This window comes from Molothrus aeneus (genome assembly GCF_037042795.1).
Source record: "Molothrus aeneus isolate 106 chromosome Z unlocalized genomic scaffold, BPBGC_Maene_1.0 scaffold_33, whole genome shotgun sequence".
NCBI classification, from domain to species: Eukaryota; Metazoa; Chordata; class Aves; order Passeriformes; family Icteridae; genus Molothrus; species Molothrus aeneus.
The window spans coordinates 2,241,611-2,266,208 of NW_027098761.1; the positions used below are offsets into that span (position 1 = coordinate 2,241,611).

Sequence of the window (24,598 nt, forward strand, 5' to 3'; positions counted from 1 at the left end):
TCTGGCAAAGACAGGCAGACATGCTGAGATAACACCAGCTAGTGTGCTGAAAAGGAGTCCAAATGAATGTTTTCTAACCCCCCCTTTTCATCCTTTCCGCAGCCAAGCCAGAGCAATGTCCTTCCTCTCTGTCCCCGACGGTTACCCAGGCACGGGATGCAGCGTGGGGACAGAGCCTGTCACTGCTCCCAGTGCTCTGCCCTGCCCATCCCTGCCTGCCTTGCCCTTCCCTGTCCTGCTGGAACCTTCTGTGCCGTGCCATGCTGTGCTGAGTGCAGCCAGCGGTCACGCATTTTGGGAATGACCCTCCCCTGTGCCGCCCGCCGGCATAATGAACATACCACTTTGTAACTTTGACTAGTCAGAGAGTCTTTGTCCCTGATTTTCAGTTTTAACAATTCAGGGAGCTTTTGTTTTCCCTGACAGAAGTACAGTTGCTGCCAAGGGAAACACACCCAAAGACCAAGAGTGACCCAGCCATCCCTTTGCTTCCCTTTTCCTTCCCTCACTGCTACACAGCGCTCTCATACCAGCACCTCAGTGCTGCCTCCCCTGAGGATTCAGAGCTGCCTCCAGGCCCTTCCAGGCTAAGTGCAGGTGCTCAGGACTCTGAGGTTTTCCTAGCTTCTTGGGAGGAGGTGTTTGCTTCATCTGGACTTCTTGGGGTTTCATTGGAGGAGCCAGGAACAGGCAAATTTCATCTCCACTGCTTGTTCCCATGAAGCTTAAATGCCAGCCTGAGCTCATCGTTCCTACTGATTCTCGTAGACAATCACAGCCCTTCCATGGTCTCTCCAGAGAGGAGCAGCTGCACATCTTCAGAGCAGCAGTTGCCAGCCCTCAGCCCATCAGTGAGGGAAAGAGCTTCTACCCTTGCTTTCCAAGCAGGTCCTGGTTAATGACCCTTTAAAGTGTTTTCCTGCAGTGCTCTATCATGGGTAGATCTCAAGTGCGAATCAGGTAGAAGGTGTCAAGTCGCCTAGGAAGGGGGACCTTGAAAACAGAAAGATTCTCTGCCTGCTTTTCCTATCCTTGCTGCAGATTTGGAGGGTGTTCTGGGCATTTTCCAGAGAGCCTCTCTGTAGGGGTACAAGGGCAAGGTGAAAGATATTGCCTAACAAGTGGTCAGTGTAAGGTGCACTCTCCTCTTTCTTTGAATGAAGCCAGACTAGGACTCTGATAGAATATTGCAGATGTTTAAGACTGCCTGCCCTGCAAATCAAGGTGTGCCATTGAAATGAGCTCTGTGTGCCCCACAACAGCTGCAGCTGCAGAATATGGCCTCACCCTCAAGGTTGTTTTTAGAATGAACTCACAGCGGAAGTTTAGCACGCATGTCTGCAGGTCTTGGCTGTTCCTGGGTGAATCCATTTTCTGTGGTCTTTTTTAATGAGAAACCAAATGTAGCCAAATCCCAAAGGTGCTGGGAAAATGCAAAAGGCTGTGATTATAAGATGATTGTGTGTGTGTGTGTGTGTGTGTGTGTGTGTCTATATCAGATTTAAAATCCATGCTTTAATCTATGTAAGATGTCAATTAGGATAAATATTTTTAAGAGGAAGAACTGACTCTCCAATCCCCTGGGAAGTCTGAATACATTTCTGGAACAGAGGTTGCTGTGTGCTTCCTGTGATGTTTGATGCAAGGCAGCACTAGAGCTCTGCATCCCAAAGACACATCGTGGAACCTGACCAATGTGTTTGGATTCTTGCAGCCAGGCCAGACACTTCAGCCCCCAGCACTCCAGGTGGCAGTGCAGGTTCTGCAGCATGGACAGCCCCCTGCTGGCTGTGCAATACTCCTGGGGAAGAGGAATTGCCACCCCTGGATCTGGACATGGTGCTTGAGATGCTGGAGGAGATGTTTTCTCCCTATGCTCAGGTAACTGCATTGGGCAGGGAAGAAAGGGAAAGGGGCTGGACTGAGAATTTGTGAATGTTGTTGCTTGGCTGAGAAGGAAAAGCTTCTTGAGTTCAGCTCTGAATGGACTGGGAAGGCTTTGCTTGGTAAAGCAAGACTTCCTAAAGAAGAGGGAATGAAAATGTCATCCCTGAGTAAGGATGAAAAGGTGTGAGCCTGTGTTGGCCACGTTTGGGTGCTTGTTTTGCTGGGAAGAATCCCTGGTGCAGGGGCATTTGTGGTGAGGAAATGGAAGCTTTGTAGGTTCTAAGAGGCTTTGTTTGATGGGAAAGAAGAGAAGAGTGTTTGGAGAAGGGGCACTGAAGGCCAAGTGTCCCGTGCAGGGAGGGGCATGCCAGAAGTGCCTCTGTTGCAGCAGCAGATGCGGGCTGTGCCTCTTTTGGGTGGGAAGGCCAAGGCAAAGCAAGGGCTGGGCTGCAGCTGCTGCTGCTGTGTGAGCCCTGCCGTGCGTGTAGGCGCTCCCAGAGCCGTGGCTGGGGCTGGGCTGGAGCTGTAGCTTTCTTGTCCTCTCAGGAAGTTGCTGCCTGCAGTCCAGTTTCCATCTGGGAAATCCTCAGCTGGGCAAACTGGCCAGTCTTGCTGTCCATGTTGCAGAGCTCAGTCCCCTTGCTCTTGGGCATCTCTGTGGGAAGAGATGTGTGTTCCCATGCTGTCCCTGCCAAGCTGCAGCCGGGATGAGACTGCTGTGCTCAGGGCTGTGGAGGGAGGAGCACATCCCTGTGCCAGGAGCTGGCAGGACTCCTTCCTTCGCAGCCATTCCATGTGTTCAGTGTCACCCCCATGTTCAACCCTGTCAGCTTTGACAGCTTTTGGACTGTGTTTGAGAAGTCACATCTTTCTGACTGTTGAAGGTCTTTGAGGCCCAGAGTTCTTGTTAGGAACAAGGGATTAAGTGTGTGAGCCATTGGACCAGGTGTTTTGTGTAAGTGGTGAGAAGGGTTTCTTCCTTTCTGTTTCTCTTTCAAGGGGAATATTAATGTTGGCCCTGAGTCTTCAGGAGGGGAGCCTGTGGACAGAGCTGCAGCAGAGGGAGCTTCATCTGGCTCTGAGAGCTGCAGGAACAATTCCCAGGAGCCCGAGGAGCTTGGTAAGGACAGAGCCCCCAGTGGTTTAGAGAGGTGTGAGATGGCTGCTCTGAGCCTGCCTCTGGCAGCAAGGGAGATGAGAAGAGTTGAGTTCCTGTCTGCAGGCTTGGTGCTTCCTGGTGCCTTGAGTTCAAATCCTGCACGGGCACAACCTGCCTGAGCCCTGCCCTCCACACTTCTCCAGAGGCTCTGACACCGAGTCCTCTGCTGGGGCAAGAGAGCAGGGAATAAACCTGACCTTGTGGGACTTGTGTCACCAACTCGGGTGTCCCAGTTTTGTGCTGATGTCCATGGATAAGTTTGCTGCAGGGTGCCAGTGCTCTGGAGGCAACACTGAGTGACTCTTGAAGCAAGAGAGGAAAAGCCCAGCAAAAAGCCAGTGTAGAAGGCTGAGGTTTTTGTCTCCAAGCATTAAATCAATGTAGTCCCACCAGTCTGATGATAGCTGTAGTGAGATACATTAAAAATACAAGGAGCAGAAACTCTGAGGCCAAGGAAATCATTCGTCACAAGTCCAGTAGCTCAAGGAAAAAATGAAATTATCCCTTTAAATTAGCGAGAACTAAAGGAGAGAGAGAGCACTTTGGATCTGCATTCTTGAGCAAAGCTGGTGCAGCCTGCAGGCCTGGTAGGGAGCTCTTTCCCTCTGGGATGACCCAGAGCTGCTGGTTGTTTTGGAGGAGCTGTTGCTCACTGCAGAGGGCAGGTTGCACATGGCAGGGAACGGTGCTGGTTCATAACTCAGCTCCCAGCACCTTCAGCTTCAGCCATTTCAGTGAGGACTGAGGTCTCTCTGTCAGCACAGAGAATGAACCAGGCTGGGCTTCTTTGTGGCAGCTGGCACTGTCTGTGTTTCAAGCTCTCATGGGGGCCCTTTGCACTGTGAGGGCTTTCAGTGTATTGGGATACTTCAAAACTTCAGAAGTTGTAAACACTTGGAAGGAGTCTGGCTCTTTGAAGAGCAGGCTTTAAACTGCCAAGTGAGAGTCTGCCTTTCTGGCCATCTTTTACAGACTTTGATTGAAGGACAGTTACCTCCCAAGGGAAAGATGCACAGAGGCCAATATTGACCCAGTGTTCCCTTTGCTTCCCAGATTTCCACCTGATCTGCCTTGCCAGGAGGGCTGTCCTGCGTGGGAAGAAGAATCAGAGGGGGAGCCTGTGACCATCAGGCAGGTGGAATCCCTTAGTGTATACATAGATTTATAGATTTCTACAATTCTATGTCTATATCCATATAGTTACATTTATAGATTTATAGAGGTGTGTTTATATGTGCATATATATATACATCTATACAGTAAATTGATCTATATTATTATAGATGGGATAAAATTAGTTACATTTCTAGATTTTGAGATTTACATTTATATATTTATAGAGTTACATTTAGATGCCTACATTTAGATGCTTACATTTAGATGCTTTGATATAGATTTAGAAATGTGTGTAGTTATTTATTTAGTGGTATGTGGAATTTTAGATGCATAGATTGAGCTGTGTAGGCCTGGGCTGCATTTTTACCTCTTTCTGTCCTCGGCTGCCTTTTTCACCTCTTGCTTTTCCCCCGGTGCCCCCTGTGTCCCCTGTCCCTGTGCTGGGTCCCAGCTGGTGGCCGGGCCGGGCAGAGCAGCACTTCCAGCCCCGGCTGTCCCTGGAGCGGTGGGAGCTGCCGCTGGCCCCAGGCACTGTCCCCTGAGGAGCTGCTGAAGGACGGTGAGGGGGCTGAGGGGGCTGAGGGTGCTGAGGGCAGTGGCGCCGAAGGGACGGTGACCCTGAGCTGCTGCTGGGGCTGAGGGCTGTGGGGCAGCCGAGGGCCATGGTGGCACTGAGGTGACAGGGAAGTGGCACAGGCTGAGGGGCTGGCGGGTCTCAGGGGACGGGATGGCTCAGAAGGGACTGAGGGGGGTGAGAGGACTCTGAGGGGCTGAAGAAACTGAAGGGGGCTGTGGCTTCACCGAGAGCATGGCGGGGCTGAGGGGATGGAGGGGACCAGCAGGGAGCACAGAGAAGTCTGGGACTGCAGCTGTGCCAGGCCTTGGAAGCAATTCCAGAGCCTCCACTTTGGCCACAGCTGCAAGGAAGACCTTGAGGACAGCCAGAGACTGACGGGAGCCAGCAGGGAGGAGCTGAAGGCCGGCAGCAAGAGAAGTGAACGGGGACCTGCTGCTGCCAGCCTGGAGAGAGCCCGGCTGAGGCCACAGGCCCGGGGAGGCAGGCTGGGGCTGAGGCTGGCGTGGGCTGTGGCCGTGGGCACTGCCCGGCGGGGCAGGAGCGGGCCCTGCCTGTGCTGGGGCTGCTCAGCGCAGCTGCCCCGGCTGGCACAGGGGCTGTCCTTGGGCAAGGCAGCTGTGCCAGCAGGGCCCGGGAGCTGTGCCGGCTCTGCCGGGCTGCCGGGGCTGCAGGACAGTCCCGCCGCGGCTGCGCTCACCACAGCCTGGCCCGCTCGGCTGCTTTCTCTTTCCGACCCTCCTGGGGAGGCTCTGACACATGGAAGTGCAGTTGCTGCCAAGGGAAACGTCCTCATACTCACTCAGTGTTCCCTTTGCTTGCCATGTGAGATGCAAAACTGTGTTTCGTGTCAGGTACAAACAGGCAAAGTGTGTACTTGCGAATGCGAAATGTGTGGACATCGACAATGGGATAGTTGCAAATTCTAATAATAACAGATGAAAATAAAGCATGGAAAAAGGCTTTGAACCTATCTTTTGTTTGCAATTAACCCTGGTTGATTTAGGAGCATTGGAATTAAGGTGTCAAGGATGCTGCTTTTTGCTTGCATTTAATCCATAAAAAAAAAGCTCTGCAATAATAACCTTTTGAAGTAGAATTTTAGAATATTACTTGTATCCTTGAAACTATAGCTTTGGAATATATATATAGGAAATATGCTTATCTCACGCCTTATCGAAGCAGAGAAAAACAGTTTGAGAAAGGAAGATGAACATCACCTCAAGGATTTATGGTTTCGACCAAAGGGAAGCTAGACATCAGTGCTATGAGATTTATCGTCTCTGCAATTAAAAGGTGGACACATCTGGGGAGCTGGACTCCACCAGATGGGATTCGTCTGTCTTCTTTCGGAAACTGGACCATCACCATCTGGGGATACTCCTTTGAAAATACATCCTGAGAAATTAAAATCACAATAGTGTATAGAATTGTGATGTAATAATTTGGAATAAAAATTGCTGATGAGTAAAAATTGGAAATAGAAACTGTTGAAAAAAACTGATGAGTACCCCTATAAATACCTGTAACCACCAATTATCGGTGTGCAGTTGGAGGGAAAACTTCCCCCACTGTATCCAGCGCTGTTTTGCTCATACTTGACCATATTAAATAATAAATTGATTGCTGCTTGAATATTGGCCTAGTCAAGCTTCTTATTCATAACTGATTTGGTGCATTGGCCAGGGATTTCCAAATCCATTGAGGGAGACTCCTGATCTCGGGGAGGTGCCCCACCTTGGAGGCTTCTGCCTCTGGTGGCCCTGAGTGACGGGGGAATCTCTCAGGGAAGAGGAAATCCATAAGGTAAATTATGAGCAAAGAATTTTGGGCTCCTGGAGTAGACTGCAGTAAATTCACCTGTAAAAACTCGTGCACAAAGACCCAGGCGAGAAAAGGAGGCTGTAAGTATCACTTGGTTTGGTGGGATGAGAACGGGTGGGTGTAGGTGTGTGAGAGTGTGAATGGTGTGTGTATGAGACGTGACCTAGTCACGACACGAGAGAGGGGAGTTCTTCTAACCTCGGTTCTACTACCCCACGAAGGGCGCGGCAGGTGAAGGAGCGAAGCGTGTGGAGAAGGATTCTCTGTATGTAAAAGGTCAGGGGTGGTGAGATAAGATAATAGTTACGGAGAGGAATTTGTTTTCTTTTCCCGGTAGAGAATCAGAGGCGGGAGGCGTTAGAAGGGACTTGTTATTAAGGAAATTCCTGACAAGAAAGGACTAAGGTCTGAACGAGTGAGGTCAGAGTGAGTGAGGGTACACCCTTTCGGTGGAAAAATGGGTCAATGCCAGAGCAACTACCCAGGATCTGGTATAAACCAGCAGGAAAATAAAGGTACTGAAAGTACTGGAAAAAGAGGGAGCATTTTGCCAGATATACCCCAGGACAGCCCCCTTGGGGTAATGTTAAAATTGTGGGACAAATGTGAATCCAGGAGAGGAGAAAGTAAAGAGAAAATGATACAATATTGTATGGCAGAATGGACTAAGGAAATGATACAACCTGATAATTTATACTGGCCAATGTACGGGTCATCTGAAGGGTGGATCTGTAAGGCCTTGAATGCCTTTGTAAATAAAAAGGACCCTATTAACCAAGAAGAAAGCGATTATGCTGCTTTATGGCATGGGTCGTGGCCTACTCCTCTGTATGCATTAAAAACCAAAAAGAAAAGGGATCAGTGGGACCCCTTAGATAACCTCCCCCCCCCCTTATCTACCACAGCCAGCTGCACTGGCAGAGGTACCTCATCCAGCACCTAACCTGGCACCCTTTGCACCCATTCCAGCACCCCCTGCACCACAAGCCCCGGTGGCTCCGCTTCTGCTGCCACAAGCCCCGGTGGCTCCGCTCCCATTGCCACAAGCCCCGGTGGCTATGCTGCCATTGCCACAAGCACCGGTGGCTCCACTCCCATTGCCACAAGCCCCGGTGGCTATGCTGCCATTGCCACAAGCCCCGGTGGCTACGCTGCCGCTGCCACAAGCCCCGGTGGCTCTGCTCCCATTGCCACAAGCCCCGGTGGCTCCGCTCCCATTGCCACAAGCCCCGGTGGCTATGCTGCCATTGCCACAAGCACCGGTGGCTCCACTCCCATTGCCACAAGCCCCGGTGGCTCCGCTCCCATTGCCACAAGCCCCGGTGGCTATGCTCCTGGTACTTGATTCACCACCAGCACACAGAACAAGAAGCCAGGAAAGGGCACGAGCAGAGAGCAGTGGGGATTGCAATAAAGAAGGGAAGGGGGGGCAGCTGTACCCATTGAGGGAAGTACCATTAGTAGGAAATCAAGGGAGACCAGTCATCGGGTATGTGTCAGCACCCCTGAACACCGGGGATGTAAGGGCTTTTAAAAAAGAAATGGGAAGTTTACTTGAAGATCCCCTGGGGGTGTCTGAAAGGTTAGATCAGTTTCTAGGACCCAGTATTTACACCTGGACGGAGATTCAGTCAATTTTAAGTATTTTATTTACAGCAGAGGAGAGGCAGCTGATAAGGCAGGCTGGCATGAGAATTTGGGATAGAGATCACCAGCAGGGATCTTTAGGAAAAATGAAATGGCTCCTGGCAGCCCCTAACTGGGACCATAACAATGACCAGGACAGGCAGAATATGGTGGATCTCAGGAATGTAATTATTCAGGGAATCCGAGAAGCAGTCCCCAGAGGGCAAAATATTAGCAAGGCCCTGAAGGAACATCAGGGGAAAGATGAGTCACCCATAGATTGGTTAGAAAGGATGAGTATACAAATATATTCAGGATTAGATCCTGATACTGCAGTGGGGGAAGCATTAATCAAAACTCAGTTTGTGGCGAAGTCCTGGGAGGATATAAGAAGGAAACTTGAAAAGTTAGACGGTTGGCAAGAGAGAGGTTTGCAAGAATTGTTAAGGGAAGCACAGAGAATTTATATTCGCAGAGATGAAGAAAATGCCAAAGCCAAAGCTAAGGTCTTTGTGGCTGCGGTAAAGGAGGTACAGAACGGTGGTGCATCTTCAGGGAATGCTAAAACCACGAGAAAAGTAACAGGTGAAGGTTCTAAAAAACCTACCTGCTTTTACTGTGGTAAGGAAGGACATGTTAAAAGGTTTTGCAAGAAATGGGAGGCAGATCAAAAACTGTTTGACCAGGATTAATGGTGTCAGAGGCTCTATTTATTAGGGACCAGACCATCACAAGACCCCTTGATAAAATTAAGAATAGGTCCCGAAGGTGAAGAATTCACCTTTTTAGTAGATACAGGTGCTGAAAGATCAACAGTGCAAAGATTACCATAAGGATGCAAAATCAGCAGGAAAACAGCTCAAGTAATTGGAGCAAAAGGGGAGGCCTTTAAGGTTCCCATTATTGAACAAGTATTAATTGAAGCAAAGGGAAAAGTGGATATTAGTGATCTATTACTAGTTTCAGAAGCAGAATGCAATCTTTTGGGGAGAGACCTGATTCTTTCCTTAAAAATTGGCATCCAACCCCAAAATGATCAACTAACGGTACAGCTGTACAAACTGACAGAGCAGGATGAGAGTAAAATATGTCCTGATGTCTGGTCCACTCCTGGGGAGATCAGTAAATTGGATATAGAGCCCTTAAAAATCACCATTGTAAACCCTGCGTTTCCTATAAGAGTGAGACAATACCCTATTCCACCAGATGGGAGGCGAGGGCTGAAGCCAGTAATTGAAGAACTCTCAAAGCAGGGCAAGTTAGAAGAATGTATGCCACCCCACAATACCCCCATAATCCCTGTGAAGAAAAGTGATGGCAGCTACTGCCTAGTCCAAGACCTAAGGGCTGTTAATCAACGAACAGCCACAAGGTTTCCTGTGGGAGCTAACCCGTATACATTACTAAGTCAGGTTTCCTATGACTGTACTTGGTATAGTGTAGTGGATTTGAAAGATGCCTTTTGGTCCTGTCCTTTAGAGAAGGGATGCAGAGACTATTTTGCCTTTGAGTGGCAAGATCCAGACACAGGGAGAAAACAACAATTAAGGTGGGCGGTACTTCCACAGGGCTTTACTGAATCCCCAAATCTTTTTGGTCAGGCTTTAGAAAGAATTTTACAGGATTTTGAAAGACCAGAAGGAACTAAACTAGTACAATATGTAGATGATTTATTAATTGCAGGAGAGAATCAGGAGCAAGTGAGAGAAGCAACAATCAGTCTGTTGAATTTCTTGGGAAAGAAAGGCCTAAAGGTTTCGAGGGCTAAGTTACAATTTGCTGAAGAGGAAGTGAAATATCTAGGTCACTGGCTGAGTAAAGGAACAAAGAAATTGGATCCTGAGAGAATATCGGGAATACTAAGTCTACCTTCACCTAATACCAAAAGGGAGGTACGACAACTCTTAGGGTTATTGGGATACTGTAGACAATGAATAGATGGATATAGTCAAAAGGTGAAATTTTTGTATGAAAAACTAACAGTCAATACAATGAAATGGAACCAGGAGGATGAAAAACAATCTAAGAATTTGAAAGATGCTCTAATTCAAGCCCCAGTACTCAGCCTACTAACTTAGATAAACCTTTTCAATTATTTGTAAATACGGCTGAGCAAACTGCTTATGGAGTGCTCACCAGGACTGGGGAGGAGACAAAAAGTCGGTGGGGTATTATTCAAAATTACTGGACCCTGTTAGTCGGAGATGGTCAATATGTTTACAAGCTATAGTAGCAACAGCCCTTCTGGTAGAGGAAGCAAAGAAAGTTACATTTGGAGCTCCCTTAACAGTATATACCCCTCACGATGTCAGAAGCATATTGCATCAAAAAGCAGAGAAATGGCTCACTGATAGCCGGATTTTAAAGTATGAAGCTATCTTGATACATTCCCCTGAACTGGAACTAAGGTTACTCTGGCTCAGAACCCCGCTCAATTTCTTTATGGGGAGCCAGCTGAAGAGCGTGCTCATAACTGGGTGGAATTAATTAAATTACAAACAAAAGTGAGACCATATTTAAGTGAGACAGAGCTATCTAGTGGGGAAAAATATTTTATCGATGGCTCGTCAAGGGTGATAGAAGGGAAAAGAAATTCAGGATACGCTATTGTAGAAGGAGAAAATCTGTCTGGAATAGAATGAGGAAAAATAAGTGCTAGCTGGTCAGCTCAGGCTTGTGAATTATTCGCTTTATACTGAGCTTTAGAACTTCTAAAAGATAAGGTGGGGACTATTTACACTGACTCAAAATATGCTTTTGGAATTTTACACACATTTGGAAAAATCTGGATGGAAAGAGGTTTGATAAACACTCAAGGGAAGAAACTGATCCATCAGGAGTTAATAATCAGAGTGTTTGAAGCCCTGAAAGGGCCTAAGAGAATAGCTGTAGTACATGTAAGAGGTCATCAACGAGGGTCAAGCTACTTAGCAAGAGGAAACAACACAGCTGATCAAGCTGCTAAGGATGCAGCCTGTAAATGAAAAGAAACTATCCGGCTGAACACTATAGCGGAAATTCAAGAGGAGCTGCCAAAAAGTTATAGTACTCAAGAGGAGGAAGCTATAAAAAGATTAGAAGCTAAGAAAGAGCTGGGAAAATGGGTACTATCAGATGGGAGAGAGATTTTACCTAAAGCTTATACTAGAAGGATTCTAAGCCAGTTACACCAATGTACTTATTGGGGAACAAGAGCCTTATGTGATCATTTTTTAAAATATTATGGATGTATTGGAATTTTTGAAATAGCGATACAAATAACACAGGGGTGTTTGACATGTCAAAAGGTTAACAAAAAGGTAATGAGACAAACTCCAACCGGTGGTAGAAAAATAGCCTACTGACCATTTGAAAGGGTTCAGGTGGATTATACTGAATTCCCAAGGGTGGGCAGATGGAAATAGTTGTTAGTATTAGTAGATCAACTAACTCATTGGGTGGAGGCCTACCCGGCTGCCCGAGCCATGGCGAAGTTTGTGGTTAAAATATTGTTGGAACAAATCATTCCTCATTTTGGAGTTATCAGGGCCATTGATTCTGATCAAGGCTCCCACTTTACTTCCAGCATCATAAAAGGAGTAACACAAGCCATGGGGATTTCCTAGGAATATCACACCCCTTGGCACCCCCAGAGCTCTGGGAGGGTAGAAAGAATGAACCAAACAATAAAACAGCAGTTAACAAAATTAATGATTGAGACCCAAATGTCATGGGTAAAATGTTTACCTTTAGCATTGCTTAATATAAGGACACTTCAAATGCAGATATGGGACTTTCTGCAAATGAGATGCTTTATGGAATGCCTTATTCCCAGGAAGTACCCCAAACATCAGTAGTCATAGCCGATATGACTATTCAAAAATACATCCAGAAGATGGGACAACATGTCCTAGAACTAAGGGAGAAAGGGGTCATTGCTCAATCAGCCCCTCTCGGATTTAGCATACATCAAATAAAACCGGGTGAGTGGGTGCTGATTAAAAGCTGGAAGGAAGAAAGTTTGTCTCCTAGGTGGAAGGTCCATATTTAACTCTGCTGACCACTGATACAGCTGCCCGAACTGCGGAAAAAAGGTTGGACCCACGTGTCGCGGGTCAAAGGACCAGTGGAACCACTGACAGAGACAGAACCACCGACAGAGACGCCTGCTGAATCCCAGCGGAGAATTGCATCTACCCCCGGAGAACTGAAAATCAAGTTAAAAAGGGACTGATGTATGTCACGAAAATGCTCCTACCTTAAGCTGCAAAACCACTTGTACTCATGAGAGGTAGAATGTACTACTCCAAACTGTAAGTGTTATCCATGGGGTTGTTTTAAGTGTATAGAGTGTGAAGAATTTTGGTATACAAACCTACCAAGGGGACAGATCCCTAATGCTCTCTGCTGTAATTGTATGAAAGAAATAGAGAAAGAAACTCATAAAACTTTGTGGGCTGCAGTAAGGAAAAGATATATTAAAACAGGAGATAAAGATTGGTGGAGAACCTGGGTACACGGAACAAGAGCAGGAATTGATTTGCAGGAAGTATCAAAGGCCAAATTAGAAAAAGTAGAGTGTGACAAGGGCAATTGGATACCGGACAAATATCAAATTAAAGCAAAAGAGTGGCAGGAAGCCAAGTATCGCTGGAAGAGGGGGAGGCACATACACCAACCCTATTGCAGTCGCACATCCCCCGAACTCAGGGGCCAATTGGCCTAAATTAAAAAGAATCGGACCACAACCACAATAAATAGGGATCTGAAGGCTCATGAGGCAAAAGGCAAAAATGAAAATATCAGTGACTAAATCCCAAGGTATAAACTCTGCTACCGAGAAGATCTACATCTCGGCCCTTGGATGCAACCCAAGGGGCCTTGAGAGAGGTAGAGAGTTAAACCCCTTGAGGATTATTCTCACTGTATTGATCACTGCCTCCCAGGCAATGGGCCTTAGCCTCACTCCTGAACTCTACAGAATCCACAAGCAAGCTGCAGAATCAGAGCCTATTGCTCCAGCTGTCTGTGACAAATGCAATCACACTGTCTGATTCGGGGGCAAAATGGAATCAACATTCATGGCACATTCCCATGTTAGTGAAGTGTGCTATGACCATAACCAATTAAAGATGTGCACTATGGATGGAAAATTATACTGGGTTGGAGAAAATTTAAAACATGGACTGAAGGTTTCTCCCAAGGATGGGCCCGTGTTAACCAATCTTCTCAAAGATGACGATGAACGAATTTGTCTGTGATACACCAAATTCTTTTGTTTAGCAAGGGACAGAGAAGGAAGAGACCCAGAGAGTAAAAGAAAACAAATGACTCAAAAATTACAAAAGCAAGAATCCGCAGCAAAAAAGAAACGGGCAGAACAAGAAAGGCTAAAGAAATTGAGTGAAAAATACAAACAGTTAGAACAGCAATATGTTGATTGGGGTTTTCTGACTTCAAATAAGAACCTTTTTGTAGATCTCATGCAAGAAATTGCCACAGATTAGAGTTATCCAACTGTTGGATTTGTGGGGGATTAAAATCAGCCGAAAAGTGGCCATGGAGAGGTGAGGGTCTAGCTCAAGAGCAATTCCTAAAATGGAACCATAGTCAAATTTCCAAAACACTGAAGTGGCCTGAGGGACGGATTTTGAATCAACGAATAATTGGGACAGTTTGTATCAGCAGGGAGGGAAGAAAATATACTGAAGTGGTAAGGTATACTCCCTGCACGTCTACTTTAGCTGTGAATTCAAACAATAATGCTAGAACTTGGCAGCCAACACCTCCTGCTGGATACTGGAGCTGAAATAAAGAGAAAAATTGTGAATGGAACAACAAAACAAAGTTGTGCTGGCATAAAAGTCCTGGAGCTAACCCTTACCAATCCCTGGAGACCCTAAGAATATACTGGGAAAAACCTGAAGCTGTAAATGACCCATGGAAAGCCCCAAATGGTATATGTTGGATTTGTGGACAAAAAGCTTACAGTGAACTGCCCTGTAGATGGAAAGGATCCTGTACTTTAGGGATTATACAACCCTCCTTCTTTGTACTACCAAAGTCCAAGAGTAACCTGTTAGGAGCACCCTTATATGAAAACCTTAAAAGGGAAAAAAGAGAATTGAAACTGGAGTTTCCAAGGGCAGGAGGGGACCAAAAATGGGGAGAAGAAGAGTGGCCGGCAGAAAGAATAGTAGATTATTATGGGCCAGCCACTTGGGCTCAAGACGGAAGCTGGGGATATAGGACCCCGATTTATCTGTTGAATAGGTTGATCAGACTGCAAGCAGTGGTAGAGGCAGTCTCGAATCACTCCTCAGAGGCCCTGGACTTGTTAAGCCGGCAGCACACTCTGGTGCAGGCTTTTGTGTATCAGAATCTAATAGCCTTGGACTATTTGCTGGCCGAAGAAGGGGGAGTGTGTGGGAAATTCAATGAGTCAGAATGCTGTGCTGAGATTGATGATTACGGAGAAACCATCCAGGATTTGGCAGCAGAGATCAAAAGGGTAGCTCATGTCCCTGTCCAAAAATGGAATTCCATTCTTCAAGCCTCATGGTGGGACCAGATGCTTGGAGGAGGAGCTTGGTGGAAGAAAATAGGGTTCCTGATATTATGCTCACTGGCTGGGTTATTGTTTCTATCTTGCCTTATTCCATGTTTTATCCGACTAATCTACTCAGTTATTCAAAGCATGCAGATTGCAGTAACTGACTCGGAATTGGCTACCGGAGAAGTTGGTCAAATTGAGAAAAGAGCTAAGATAACCAAAATAATGAAATTAAAGAAAAGAGACCAAAAAGAGAAAGCTTCCAAAGTTTTGGCCAGATTTGAAGCCCAGACACAAATGAGTAAGATAAATGAAAATTTATACAAGCAGGGGGGGGACTGTGAGATGCAAAGCTGTGTTTCGTGTCAGGTACAAACAGGCAAAGTGTGTACTTGCGAATGCGAAATGTGTGGACATCGACAATGGGATAGTTGCAAATTCTAATAATAACAGATGAAAATAAAGCATGGAAAAAGGCTTTGAACCTATCTTTTGTTTGCAATTAACCCTGGTTGATTTAGGAGCATTGGAATTAAGGTGTCAAGGATGCTGCTTTTTGCTTGCATTTAATCCATAAAAAAAAAGCTCTGCAATAATAACCTTTTGAAGTAGAATTTTAGAATATTACTTGTATCCTTGAAACTATAGCTTTGGAATATATATATAGGAAATATGCTTATCTCACGCCTTATCGAAGCAGAGAAAAACAGTTTGAGAAAGGAAGATGAACATCACCTCAAGGATTTATGGTTTCGACCAAAGGGAAGCTAGACATCAGTGCTATGAGATTTATCGTCTCTGCAATTAAAAGGTGGACACATCTGGGGAGCTGGACTCCACCAGATGGGATTCGTCTGTCTTCTTTCGGAAACTGGACCATCACCATCTGGGGATACTCCTTTGAAAATACATCCTGAGAAATTAAAATCACAATAGTGTATAGAATTGTGATGTAATAATTTGGAATAAAAATTGCTGATGAGTAAAAATTGGAAATAGAAACTGTTGAAAAAAACTGATGAGTACCCCTATAAATACCTGTAACCACCAATTATCGGTGTGCAGTTGGAGGGAAAACTTCCCCCACTGTATCCAGCGCTGTTTTGCTCATACTTGACCATATTAAATAATAAATTGATTGCTGCTTGAATATTGGCCTAGTCAAGCTTCTTATTCATAACAACCAGATGTCCCATCTGCCGTTCCTGTCCAGGAGACCTGCTCTGCACGGGAGGAGGAGACCGAGGGAGAGGCTTTGAAGATGGGGCAGCTGGGATCCCTCTGCTTGGAGTTCTATGGACTTGCACACAGGCAGTGGTAATTACATCAATCTGTACATATCTTGCTATTTGTATTGGTATATTTCTATATATATGATACTAACTCTATTTCTAGAAATACAATACTTAATATATTTATAAATGTACTATGTATATATGTACAAATACATACATACACGTTTGCAGTTACATATTTGTGTGTAGGTGTATCTAGCTTCTTATGTATGTTGTAATATCTTTTTGTGTTTAGATTTCAATAAGTATACAGTTGTGTAGGTATCTATTCGTATTGATGGAGTTTTTTGTATATGTCTTTTTAAAGAGGGATATTCCTATTTGTATTGGTATATATGTCTATTTTTATATTTTTATATGTATATTGACCTATTTCTATATGTAATTATATTTACATATATATTGAGATGTACAGCTGTATATTTGTATGGATATTTAGCTTGGCACATTTTTTTGTATTTATAGATAGGTTTGTCTTATATATCTGTTTAAATACATGTTGTATGTTATCTGTAATATTTAATCTATATTTGCATCTGTAGATTGTTATATATGTATTTATATATATTTGTGTCTACATATGGTTTTAGTTCTGTTTCAACATGTATGGAGTGTTCTAGTTGTATAATTCTATTGGTTCTATGTATAATTCTCTGAGTTCTTGGTACAGGATTACTTAGAGAGAGAATCCACATTTTTGTATTTCTATATGGGCTGTATGCTTGTAGTAGTTTGTAATAAATTAAGTTGTTAAATACCTAATTGATCTTTGTGTCTAGTGAGTTGTTGTAGAGGTTGGCTATAAGTTTGGTTTTTTTTAACTGAAGATGTATTTTTATATTTTTAACTAGACTGGCTGTAATAATCTAATGACCCTAATTCTAATGAATAATCTAATGAATTCTCAACCTAAGTTGAGAGTTGTATTGTTCTGTATTGTCAATGTGGGAGTAGCAATTTGTAATAAATGACATTTTTCAACTGAAATTGATTCTCGTGTATTTCTGGATCAGCAGTGCGGCTGTGGCAATCTGCAAGAAATGCCATTTGTCAGCTGCGATGGGTGTTCTGTGATTTGTGCTCCCCAAAGCCATGAGCAGATGTAAATGCTGGAGGATTTTGGCCATGCAAATCTCCAGCCATGCCCAGCACATGCCCCACCTGCACTCAGGCTGGGCAAGGGAAGCGCAGATTTGGGCTGGCAGCAGAGCCCCCCGTTGGCTCAGAACTCGCTGCAGAGGCCTGCTGAGAAAACTCCCGGACTCCAGTGAGCGCAGAATCCAAGCAGGAGCCACCCGGGGAGGACAAATCCGCCCCCCATCCCATGGGCAGCTCTTTAGGAAGCGCTCCAAGTGTCCCTCTGGAGCTCATCCCTGACCAAAAGCCAGCAGGATCCTGAGCCGGCTCCACTGCCTTTGGCAGCACTTTGGCAAATGAGCTGCAGCAAGGGGGAGGCAGCAGTGACTGTGACTGCTGAAAGGCTGGGCATGAAGGAAGGGCCATGGACACAAGTGCTGAGATGCCCCAAAATCCAGAAGGAGGCTGGAGAACTGGGCATCAAGAAGATCTCACAAGTGCTGAAATGATGGAAGCCCTTTGTGTGAAGTTCTCTGGAGGAAGTGACAGGGAGTTGGTGCTAGGATCAGCAGTAGCAGAAGGCAGCAGGATCTGCTCATTTTCCTGGCTCTGTTTCCAGGACACAGGCTGAGATGGGCCCTTCTCCCACAAAGCCCTTGCCCATGGAGGCTGCCGGGCAAAAGCAATCCCATTGCAAAGAGAGGCTTTGCAGTTGAAATCCACTGCCCTTGTGTTGAGGGGATGAATGACTGCCCTGCCAAAGCACAGCAGCTGCAGGGCCCCTCTCAGCTCTGTGTGTGTGTTGCAGGCCTGCCTGAGGTGCCCGTGCTGCAACAGCTGCGAGAAGGGCAAAGTGACCTGATTGCATCGTTAGCACACCTACTGCTGGATCTGATGGCACACTTCCCCACCAGCCAGGGCCAGGCCTCGGCCAGAGCTCAGGCCTGGGCTGGGAGGAGTTTCCCCTAAAATACCCTACAGAAGCCCGTATTCATGTCAGTTGGGAAAGTTTCCTAAAGTGATACATTTCTTGCAGATAACTTCATGAGGTTATGCAGAGCTAGCATAAGTGTCTTTGTAGTCTATTTTTAGCTAAATACTGATGGGCTTGATGACCCCAGGATTCATCTTGTAAGTCAGCTCTGGCTCAGACTTGCTGCTGAGGCCTCAGCACATCAGACACTGAATTTAGAAAACCTTTTGAGAAAGATTGTCATCCCTTTACTTCTTTTAGCCCAATACTTCTAGTCCTGATAAATTTGAATTCTTCCTGTACATTCTGGCAAACAGACCATCTAAAATTTTCACTGTTTATCACTGTTTAAATTCTATCCACCAAGAGAAACCCAGTCACTTCCAAAAGGAGCTTGAAATAAGCTACTATTTTAAAACAAAACCAAGAATTTTTCTTGCTAAGTGAGAAAAAGATTTTCCAAAACTCCTCTGTGAAACTAATGCAGATTGTTTGAAGTATCCTTTTCCTGCCAGGAGCAGAGGGAGTCCAACCTGGGCAGAGTGCACACAAAGCTCATTTCAGTAGCAAGGTGATACAAGAGACATTGGGGATGGACAGAGGGGCTTTGCAGTTCTGAGGGGCTGTTCAGTTCAGGTTGCTGTTCTCAGCTGTAAAAGGAACTCTTGCTGCTGTAGCAAACTGTTTGAAGATGCAGACAGTTTGTTCATGAGCCAGGTCCTGGTTGAAGAAGCATTTGTTCCCCAAAATCTACCAGCAGCATTACCACACCATACTTTAGCCAGCTTGCTGCCAGAACCTGTAATCCCAGGAGCAACTTCCAGGGAAAGGGGAGTGGGTTCTACTCTCATTCCTTCTAACAGCTCTTACACCATGGCAGGGACTCTCAGCAGCCCAGGTTCCCCTTGGAAAGGCAGGATGCCGTGTTCCTTCTCACTTTTCAGGATTCCTCATCATTTACAAGCTTTACTCAAACATTCTGAATGTTTTCAGCAAGATAATGAATCGTATGAGAGCCTGGGATGAACTCCTTTCACTTTGTATCTGGTATTTCCTGCAGGGAGGGGATGGAGGAAGGCAGGAGATTCCCTGCTTCACAGAAGGGACACCCATGAGACAAACCTCTGACAGGTGCACCTTCCATGCAAATTAGGTTTACAGGGAAAACACTAGACCCTAGGAAGAAATGTCACAAATCAATAACTTCCCATTTTGATTTCAGGAGCAGACTTCAAATGCAGCCTCCAAGCACAGGGAGCACTGAGACTTTAAGCCACACGACATCTCTGCCAAAATTCCCAGCAGCCATGACAAAATGACTGCAGAAATAATGCAGCGTCCTGGCCCTCCTGATGTGTCAGGAATAAGCCACTGGGGATACAGCCAGAGGGACCAAAGTTGCTCTAGCTGAGCACATTTTGAAAGGAGAGGAAGGAAGAAATTAGGCGTCTCTACTGTTGAAGTTTAAAGCTTGTGAGAAATGTTTCCAAGTACTGGACAAAGAATGGGAGAACAGACAGACAATATCAGAGGCAGGAGAACCAGAAAAATCAACCAAACTCCAGCTTTAGTAAGAATTTGGGCATAACAAGATTCTTTGTGGTCAAGCTGCAGCAAAGGGAGCTGAAAGTCCTTTTCTGAGAAGGACAGTGACAGCAATGCCTCAGCCTAGGGGAAGGTGAGCACATCAACCAGGGCTCCTCAGTGGAATGCTATTTCCTAAGAGTCTCCAAGACTTCTCCTTTCTCCTCTTCTGGATATTTAGATGTGTTTGTTTGGGGCTAGGGTTTCCTAGTGCACCAGCCCTCAGGGGCTCTTGGCCTGGCTCAGGAAGATCCCAGGTGCCTAAGGAGTTGCTCCACTGAGTCTACAGATTCATTTCCTTGGCCTCTATTGGGCCTGGTAATTGGGAAAATCTTCCCTCCCAGGAGCAGTGCCATTCCTTGATGGGATTTAATTAGCAGAGCCTTCAAATGAAGTTCTCACAAATCTCTGCGGCAGCTCAGCTTCCATCCCACCAAGGCAGCACTTCAGCAGCATGGTCCCACCTTGGCAGTGTGAAAGCGAGGGATAGGAAATTTCCTCTCAGGCACAAAGAACACATAAAAACTGAGGGCAAGACCAAAGGGACAGGGCTAAGAAAGGAAGCTGAAATAAACAGGGCAGGAGACTTTTTCTCCTTTCAATGCCTTTATGAAATGTGATCAGCTAAAAACTGGGAGGCTTGATGGGTCTGCAGTCTCCATCATCCATCCCGGGGTGCCTTGGAGGAGAAGGAATGCACAGAGGCACTGGGGGCAGAGCTGAGGGTCCCATCCTCACAAGAGCCATAGAGCATATCCCTGGTTTTTCAACTCTCCAGGGAGTCCCGGCTCGGGGTCTTGGTTTCAGATGAGGTCCACTCAGGGTGAGGGGCAACAAACGTTCTCAGCATCTCTGCAGGTTCAGCACTCTGTTCCTCATGTCTAGACATCACTCTAATTTCCTAATTCTGTATTGGCTCATTGTTTTTGGGGTCTTTTTGGTAAGTTTGATGAGGTTCCCATGGCATGCTGGTCTCCAGGCTATTTTGCATTCTCTCTGATGCCCCCCCCCACCTCTCCTCCCCTCACTGCCTGGGCAGAAGTACAGTTTAGCCCCAGGCAGGGCTTTACCAATACAAAAGGAGCAATTAGTTACAACAACTCGTGATTACAATAACAAAACAGGTACAATTCCACCTTGGCAACAACTAGTCTGACTGGTTTTGTAACTCTTTTTCTTCCCAAAAACATTGGCGGATTTTTTGTTTATAACAGTCCCCCCTCTTTTTCTTTGATTGAGCTTAAACTTAAGCTCGCATCAACTTGCAATTCTTGACTCATGAGCTTCATATTGCTTTAATTTTTTTTTTAAATAAATTTCTTGAGCACTCTGGTAATCATGATTATTCAACTTGGTTACTTTTCTTGGGTTTTTTTTTCAGGTTAGAATTTTTTGAGATTTTTAGCTTGGTCTGTAGGGCCAATACTATTATTTTAATGAAACAGGGAAATAGGCATAGTAAAAAGAGCAATCTTCCAAGTATACACACAGTGAGGAAAACTACTTCTTCCCATACATCTTTTTTTGAAAATCTATAGATTATCTTACCAACTGGAATCAAGTGTAGGAGTTTGTTCTTGGTTATTTACATATGCTAGTTTTTTTAAATTTTGTTTGAGATGTTTCTAATGATTGCATTCTTTATCTCTAATACTGCTTGGAGTCTGATGATTCTGTTTAACATAGATATTGGGGTCTGAACTTGGCCCTTACCATTTTGGATTCTCTCAATTTCTGTTGCACTTTGCTTCTTCTGTTTGGTTTCTCTTAAATCATTGTGTAAAGCAACTCCTAAACTTGATCCAGTTTCTTTGGGTAATAAGAAGAAAGCTGGTTTTGTCATTCTAGCGGTGCAGCTGCCAGACCAGTCTCTTGACAATTTAGTGTATGCTGTAGTACTAGAGATCAAAACCAGGTGTTTAAGGCTCTCTTGAAATGTGTTATTAGTTTCTGTTGGGCATTCCCAATATCTACACAGTTCTTTCATTTTCCAAAAGGGGTTGATCCCTTTTTCAGTACACTCATAACATTCATATACTTCATGGTGGGTACACTTGTCTCTTTCTTTTCTTTTCTCAACAGACTCTAATTTATTTGGATCTCTTGGGATCCACCGGGTAGCCGAATTCTTTACTGCTAAATACTTGTTACAAACCATCTTTCTTACTGTTTTTACCATTTCTTTTCTTTTGACTAGATCTACTGAGCTTGCTTCAGCAGCATCACATTCAAAGCACAACCAGGCTTCTCCTATAGGGCACTCTCCCAGGAGTGGCTGCCTAAAAGTGGCAGTATTCTGGGCTATCCCATACATTCTCTTATCTTCTTGATAAAGGACCAATTGGGAGAGGTGAACACAATTAGGCTTAGAATTGAGGTGGACTCTAGACAAGGAGCTCCCTTTTTCCTCCTCATAGAGGGGTTGGTAGCACTTACTGCACGGCTCTCCTGGGCTCCCCAGAGCACCACCAGCAATTAGAGCCATCATTACTACCCTTCCCAAGAGTCCGGTATGGGTCATCTTGCACAGCCTGCCCACCCGGCCTGGCCTCTTGGGGAATTTTACTGAGAAGAAACTTCCAAGCTCCTTAGAGTCTCTTCTACCCGCTTCTCTGGTTAAACCTCTCTTGGTCTGTTCTCTACTAAGTTTGGTTTCTCTTAGGGGAGAAGGATTAACTTGGAGTCTTTAGAGGATTAACTTGGAGTCTTTAGAACCAAATTGGGGTACTTAACCAGAATTACTTATTTACAGTCTTAAACTTTTTACAAATTTATTTTGCACACAGAACTGTCTTGAAACATTTTAAGCTATGTTATGGTTCTGATACCAAACCCCTTTCCTGTACAGTTCAGTCTTTTGACTCTTCCTTCTGAGAGTCAACTTTAAGTCTTTTGGTCCTTTTATAACGGTGTACTCAGGTGAATTAACTTGTGATGTGGTTGACTCTTGTCCAGTGCCCGGAGGTGAGAGTGGTGTGAACTCTGGCCCAATGCCAGAGGGAAAAACTGATGTTGAGTCTGGCCCAATGCCAGAGGGAGAATGGGATGGAGTCCGGTCCAATGCCAGAGGGACAAACTGATGTTGAATCCTGGTCCAATGCCAGGGAGTGAGAGTGATGTGGAGTCTGGTCCAATGCCAGAGGGACAAACTGATGTTGAATCCTGGTCCAATGCCAGGGGGTGAGAGTGATGTGGAATCTGGTGATGTGGGTGGGTTCAACTTTTTTCCTTTGGTTTGCACAGTTGAATTAGCAGTGAGGAGTATCTGAAACAGGCTTTCAAATATAGGCATTAATGCTCTGCTATTTTATGATTCTATCAAAACTCAGTTTCTTCAGTTAATGTTATGTATAATTGATTAATTTCTCTTTTTCTATAGCTTGCATGTTTCTCTCATCAACTTCTGCATACTCTGTATTTTGCAGGGAGTTGTATTTCTGTTAGCTATCTTAACTCCAAAAGTGCTTTTATTCTCCTATTTTTCTGTGTATTTAACTTACTGGTTTTCTGTTCCGTTTTCAAGATCTTATCTATTCATCTCTTGCCTCTGTTTCTTACTTTCACTAACAGCTTAAATACTACTTTTCTTTCAACCCCTTACACTTAAAACAAATTTTTTCTCACACTATTTTTCAACACGATACACCTCCCTCCAAGGAGATGTGGTAAAACTTATAATGCACAATCTACATTACCTATACTTTAATTTGTCTACATTCACTCTCTTTTATCTCTCATTCACTTTCACACATTCCTTCACACCCTCAAGACACAAAGTGGATCCTTATTGCTAGTAAATCTCTGTGGCCTCCCCCTCACCTTGGCATTGGCCTCTAGGTCTCAGGATCTCTGGGCCTCTTGGAAGGGCTCTGACATGGGGTTGCCTCCGGTGCTCGTTCCCCTGTGAGGCTGTCTGTGTGTCACTCACGCTCTTCAGCTATGGCCCCCTCACACATCTGGGGAACACTGGCCTGGTGTGCAGGTCACACACACCCTTCAGCTAAAGCCCCACCTGCCTGGGGAACACTAGCCTGGTTTTGTTTGTGACTCACTCTTACACACACAATAAGACAACAGTAAGGTACTTTTTACTTTCACATCACTTATTACAAGTTGAGGTGTTACTGGCCAGTCCTGGTGCTATTGGATATCCTTCCACTTAGCCGTTTCTCCACAATAATAGCAGTGTTGTTCACTCAAAGGGACTTGAGGTCTCTCCATCCCTCTGGTGCCTGACAGTACAAGAGGCCTATCCTTGCCTCCTCCTGGTGGGGGACCTGCCCACCCCACACTTTTTCTAGCTACCGCAACCATGATCCTAGCCTTGGCCTTTGCTTTTTCTTCTTCCTTCCTTAAATACACCTTCAATGCTTCTCTTATTAACTCATTAATGTCCTTCTCTTGCCAATCTTCAGTCTTTTCCAGTTTTCTCCCTATATCAGGCCAAGATTTGGTAACAAACTGGACCTTTAGTAGCACTTGACCTTCTCTGGTGTCTGGGTCTATTTTAGAGTACAGTTGGAAATTCTGCTTTAGGCGATTAAGCCAAGCAGCAGGAGCTTCATCCTTCCCTTGTGTACCCTCAAATGCCAATTTGGTATTAGTTCCTTTGGGAACTGACTCTTTGATCCCCCGTATTATCAAAGATCTATATTCCATCATGGCCTTCCTCCTGATTAGGGTTCCAGCTGGGATCCGTTAGTGGCAATTTTTGTTCACCTGATGGCACCTGGGGTCCCAGAGGGTTGTCTTTCTCCCACATTCTTATGCCAACCGCCCTAATCATCTGGACCTCTTCTGGGGAAAATAAAATATTTAGAATGGAACTTATCTCTCCCTAAGTGTAGATATTTGGACTAAGAATTGATCCACTTGGTTGGCTATGCCCGCTGGGTCCTCAACTAAATGCCCAAACTCTTTCTTGAATCCTTTCACCTCAGAAGCCATTAGA

General features: G+C 45.3%; 1 protein-coding gene across 1 annotated transcript in view; it reads left to right on the plus strand.

Moving 5' to 3' along the window:
- The first annotated feature begins 1,836 nt into the window (after window positions 1-1,836).
- LOC136569486 (serine/threonine-protein kinase PAK 3-like) overlaps window positions 1,837-24,598 on the plus strand; it is a 46,008-nt gene continuing 23,246 nt past the window's right edge. The window contains exon 1 of the mRNA XM_066569878.1: window positions 1,837-1,881. Coding sequence (XP_066425975.1) covers window positions 1,837-1,881 — 45 coding nt within the window. The remainder of the gene's footprint in view (window positions 1,882-24,598) is intronic.